Here is a 6,000-nt window from a genome sequence, read left to right on the forward strand (position 1 = left end):
CACTAAAAAAATACGCTTGTTTTGGAAAAACAATCAGAAATAAAATATAAGTGATAAGTGGATATCAGACTGGTTCAAACTTACATAATGCTGGCCGCAGCTTTGAGGAAACTTATGCCAGCGTGCCTGCTGAATGACGAAGTCATTGCAATTTTCAAATGCCAAAGAATGAACCCCCTATTTCTGAGAACGTGAGAAACGGATCTTGAAATTCTTGTGGTTAGTTCTCATTTTTCAGAGAAAAACGTGACGCAAAATTCTACAAAAATTTCCGATTCTTAGAGGAAACGGTCAAAACATGTGCTGCGACGATGGCTTGAAAAGCGTACGATAATGCTTAGTACCTACTCCAAATTTATCTCTCTTTTAATTTAAGAGTTAAAAATGAACTTAACGAAGAACCCTCGAAATAAAAAGTTGTACTACTATAAACAATTTCGGCTAGGAAACCATTCTTGACGAACACAAAACCGAAGCATATTTTACCCAGAAAACTCCAGAAGACCTATAGAATCTTTTCATTCTGTTATTTAAATGAGATAGGAAATGAACATCACTCCCCTTTTTTCCATATTCTTCACGAAAAATCACATGAGAGTATCTCAGACTTTATACCTCGGTCAAGGTTAGGTAATGCCACGTCTGTTTTATAAATGGAAATAGTAAGTCATTAAATTATTCCTGTTGCAACACGCACCCTTTAGCTATACGTGCAGTTCTGTATAATGCTTAATCACGCATAAAAATTACATAAGATTATGATTAACAGAAAATTAAATACCATTGCCAAAATATTAGTACATCCTTTGGACAATGAATAAAACTGGACTGCTTTCTTCAATTAATGGATGTCAATATAGCTTTTTAAAATAGACAGTGTCAAAATACTGTTCCGGTGTCCGGTTTTCTTCAGATAGAAAATTCTGTCTGTGAATCTGGTGCGTGATGTCACGCACGTGCAAAGTGCTTAGGAAACCGGTTGAAATAATACATGTAAATTTTCCATCGGATTTCTAGATAACTAGCTACCTGATCCACTTGCCTTGCTAGCAAAATTTACGGATGTGAGCCTCGGTTTTGCATTTGCGTGGAAAAACCGGTGACAATTTCCGTCCAACTGGAATGAGACGGGATCGGATTTGACACACGACATTTGAAAACCTTCCAGTGAAAAGGACTGTTGCATTTTATTTCCCATCGAAACAAGTGCGGATTTCTCGTATTTCATTAAAAGAGCTCGGTCGCAGTATTTTGATGTTATAATGGCCACGTACAAAATTATTAAATTGAAGGAAACCGGAAAATAAAAATTTAACAAGATAGAAAAACACCAAAGAATTATTGATAAACCATAAAGGAACGAGGGTGGTTAAGGATGGAGAAGATTAACACGGATTTCAAACGACCAACTTGAAAAATTTAGGCTAAACTTTTCAAGATGTGTGATATCGATGTGAAAAATTTCCAGTGGAAAGACGCGTTACATTTACTTTCCCACCAAAAAAACCGATTTTACCATACCAAAGGAAAACGCCCCTCGGTTCCCCCCTACACCGCTGGTTTAGACATGATGATGGATGCGAATGCAATCATAACACTACTGGAAAAAAGACCTGAAAAAATTTTCAGGCTTTGAACGGGATTCGAACCCACGACCTTCGCGATACCGGTGGAATTCTCTCCCAACTGAGCTACCTGAAATTTTTTCAGTTCTTTTTACCAGAAGTGTTATGACTGCATTCGCATCTATTATCATGTCTACATTTAATTGCTACTGTTGGACATCTATCACTGCTGGTTCAGTAGTATCCGATTTAACGAACCTCTTTTTAACGGAGTCCCAATCTCGTTCCCAGAGTCTTCGTTCCCCTTGAGCAGCGGTCAGAAAACGAGAGCTCTGGGAGCAACCATTTTAGGGGTGCGCCATAGATGCAGACTGTGCACTGAAACCAGATGGGCAGAATTCGGTTATTTCAAAATGGTTGCTCCGAGAGCTCTCGTTTTCCGACCGCTGGTCAAGGGGAACGAAGACTCTGGGAACGAGATTGACGGAGTCCTCGATATAACGAACAATTTTCTTAACTCCATTAATTGTCAAATATATGGAAAAGAGCTTCGATACAAAGAAACCTCGTTATAGAGAACACATTTTGCAACTCCCTTCATTTGGCCCTTCGTTATATCGAGGTTCCACTGTAATCTGCTTTTCTCTCGAAATCAGGCAAAGGTAAAGCCCTGGGATAGGGGAGACCTTTGGGACTAGAAGAGACTAGGACTAGACATGGGGTTTGCGACATGACAATCACGAAAAATGAAACAGACTGTGGACTCTTCTGATGCGCTGTGAGGACATTTTGAGACACCAACATGGCCGCCGTTTCATTGGTGTGGGACACCAAAATGGCTGCCGTGACGTCACGTGGAAACACTCTGTTTTCATCACTGCGAGCTGTATCTCTTTTGCTCGAAAATCTGCGAGGAAGAATTTAAATGAACAGAGGCGAGCAGCGAAGGTGCACGCTACTGGCGGCTCGCGGTTTCGCCGCTTGCATGTGCTCCTGGTTTGTGTTCTCCCCTCGCCGATCTTCGCTTTACAGAGACATCAAAGTGTGCCACTGTGTGCAAAGTTTAGTTTTATTAGTGAAGTTGCTGCATGGCACGTGTAGCTCGTGCAAAAAAAGGAAAAAGCCTTAACCTGTAGTTTGAAAAGTACAATGGAATTTTTTGGGAAAGGCATATATATATAGAGCGTTTTCACACAACATTACAGCAACCATATTGGTGTTCCAAAGCAATGAAAAGTCGGCCATGTTGGTGAACCAAACCAATCCTGTGGGAGCCGAAGTCTTATGTAAACACTTTCTTTTGTTTCAATAAATTTCCATGTGAGTTGGCCACGTGAGTGAAAACGATTTGTATATTTAGGTTTATGAATTATACCACCGTTTTCTCTCACACGAATCTTCCTGTTTCAACTGTCACTGGTGGCTGCATGTATTATATAACTTCACGGGAAACAAAAATTAATGAGAGTTAAATTTCTTTTTCCCAGTTCACCTAACTAATCGTTTATATTTTTAGGTTTTAAAAAATTATACAACAGTTTTTCCTCACACAAATCATAACATTTCGACTGTTACGTAACTCACTGTATACAGAATCCCAGGACTTTCACAAGAAACTCAAAGCGACATTCTTAAATGAGATAAATGTACTTTTATTGAATACTCGCCCATATTTACACAATATATTTATGAATTGTACAATAATTTTTCCCACACAAATCCTTACATTTTGACTGTTACGTAACGTCAACATGTATTATATACAGACGGTTAGGAACTTCGCCGATCGACACACCTAATGTGAAGTAAATTTTATGTCATTCAATACTCGTTCATATTTACAGGCAAACACATGTACAATTGTTTTCTTCTACACAAATCTTTTTTTTTTTTTTACTGTTTTGTAACGTTCCAGACGCCTAAGAACGGACAATTCCTTATACACTCTTTTTATTATATAAGAATAAATCATTTTATAAGAATATCGAGGTTGAAAGTTTGCCAAATTTAAGAATAAACCCAACACTGAGTTTTTGAAAAGAATATATCATTTTGTGTGCTGAAAATTTGTAAATACAACACAATCACGTGTTTTAACTAAACCGTATGAAATTCTTCCTTTCTCTAAAAGACTAGCCGCACAGCAGCAGCCGTATGTTCGATGCTAATAAAATTTCTAAAGAAGTTATGTGTGTCATTTGAGGCTGTATTGCCTGCAGTCTGACTCCAAAATAACGTCAACATCATCTGGACACGAAACACTGGAAACTGATACCCCAATACATTTCAAAATAGAACTTTCATACACTATAATCTTAGGATATTTACAAGAATATTTTCAGCATAAAATCGGCAGAAAAATAAGAGTATTCAGACTGGGCCGGCAAAACAGTATTCTTATTAAAAAGAGTGTATTTTCATATCCTTACACTGTGATGTAACTGTACTGCACGGTACAGCCTCTCATATGACGAGCTTGGGTGACCTGTGTCATAGGTTGCCTCTTACACTAGCTTTAATTAAATCGCAGAATACCAGGGCAAAGCCATCGCTCGACGTCCGTTGTGGCGATTTCTCAAGTTCGTTATGCAGAATCTTCGCTTTGTACCTCCTCTTCAACTTCAACTGCAACAGCAGTTAATGTCATTTCAAGCGCTTTTGCGTAACACGGCGGAGGAGTTTCAGGTATTTCAGGAACATCAACGGTCCAAATGTCCTCATCCGCATCCACAACTGAATAAAATTTATCAAAATTTTGAACAACGGTGTAGTAATCGGGTAAATCTAAGGAGGGTACTTTTTTCTCAAAGGCTGCAACACGGGGGATGTAATTGTAAGGCAGTACAGGAGCGGGCGATTTTTCCAAATCTTCGGCAGGAATGAAAGAGATGACCGCTTCAGGAATGTCATCATAAGCGTTGTTTTGACCTTTTTTCCACGAAAACGCCATCAATATGCTGCCTCCGAGAACAAAAAGTAACGTGCCAACACATCCCAAGATCGTCACAAAGTAGGATTCATTCATGGCAAGTAGACTCTTCTCGCAGCTGGGACAGCCTTTAAACCAGATTACAACGATCATAACAATTATCACGAAGATCGACAGACTCCCGGCGATGGACAGAAATGCGAGGGACAAATAAAATCTTTGCAGGCACTTTGGCGAACAGTCTGATTCTTCGCGTTCTCCTATCATGATTAAATCGGCTTATCTGACACCGGGTCACTGTGAAAGACTGCAATGCTTTAGGCTTATTTCTACTCATAACCGGATGAATTCACTAGTTATAAATGGTTGACACGAGTGAAACTCGCGCCGTAGTCACGAGGTAATTTGCGAGTCACGTTTGGGACAACCTTAATTTTGTGCTTACCATTTTGTCCTCATGGGCCAACTTCGAACACGTGCTGAGACCAGTGAAGCTGTTACGTGAACTCGGGGCAACTTCAAGTCAAGTTCAAGGCAGCCTTCTAAGGTTATCTCACTTCTCATTTTAACACTGCAATGTAATTTAAGTTTTATTTACTCGAGCTTTTTTTTTTTTTTTTTTTTTTTGCACAAGATGCAATTCTTGTCTTCACAACCTGGGAGATCTTGGCAAGCATGTAGAGGTGGAAACAAGAGAAGTAAAATATGTCTGTACGAAAACTGAGCGGATCAAAGTACGGTAGTTCTATTGATGCAGTTGACGTTCAAACAACGATTTCACTGTCAGAGCCGTTTGCGCGTTCAGTTTCAGTCAAGCAGTTATCATAAAACTGACAGCGAGCTGGTACGAATCATATCATTAAAAAGAATTTAACAGCGAGGGCGGACACGCGTAGCAACGATACAAGCTCGTATGCTCGTCGGTTCACCTCGTTGATATATTTATTGGCGAAAAGCGTCTTTAATGATTAAATTGGCTGGTGTTGAAAGCAGCCCTATGAGTGAGGAACGTTTGTCTTCCAAGGCAATTCTTCATATGAAGAAGCGTAAGGATTGTGGTTTGAGAATCTGCACGTCTGAATTAAGGGGAGAGTTCTGGCCTTTCCCTTCGGTGCGTACTCAACAAAAAATGTACGCTGAGTTGAGGCGAGTGATGTTCGTTACCAATTGAGTTGTAGTATTTTTTTTTTCTTGTATTGCTTCCCACGACAGCTTGGATGGGTCACAATTTTTCACTATATAAAGGTTAGGTTTCTCGCATTTTGTTACGATATGCTTAATTGGAAATTGGACCCAAGGCGTGTCTCAAACATGTCGTGCGTAACACGTTTTCGAACCTTTCGGCACGCTTCGCGGGCTTCACATCACGCGAGTGTGGTTTTGCATTAGTTCGCCATGTTCTTATTTAGGAGCCTGAAATACCCGCAGCGAGACCAAATGCGTTTAATGTGCTGCCTAAGCGTACCAAGAAAGGTACGATTTAGTGATTAACGTGCTCAAATTATG

General features: G+C 39.7%; 1 protein-coding gene across 1 annotated transcript; it reads right to left on the reverse strand.

Annotated features, from left to right (window-relative positions):
- Positions 1-3,201: 3,201 nt before the first annotated feature.
- Positions 3,202-4,907, reverse strand: LOC110064842 (uncharacterized). The gene has a single exon (XM_020771944.2). It carries the CDS (start codon positions 4,759-4,761, stop codon positions 4,150-4,152), a length of 612 nt encoding a protein of 203 aa, XP_020627603.2. The 5' UTR covers positions 4,762-4,907; the 3' UTR covers positions 3,202-4,149.
- Positions 4,908-6,000: the final 1,093 nt, after the last annotated feature.

This window comes from Orbicella faveolata, unplaced genomic scaffold (assembly GCF_042242905.1).
Source record: "Orbicella faveolata isolate gen_17 unplaced genomic scaffold, um_ofav_v1 contig_15, whole genome shotgun sequence".
Lineage (NCBI taxonomy): Eukaryota > Metazoa > Cnidaria > Anthozoa > Scleractinia > Merulinidae > Orbicella > Orbicella faveolata.

Excerpts from the sequence above, each read along its gene's own strand:
- LOC110064842 (XM_020771944.2), bottom strand. The coding sequence starts at position 4,761 with ATGATAGGAGAACGCGAAGAATCAGACTGTTCGCCAAAGTGCCTGCAA.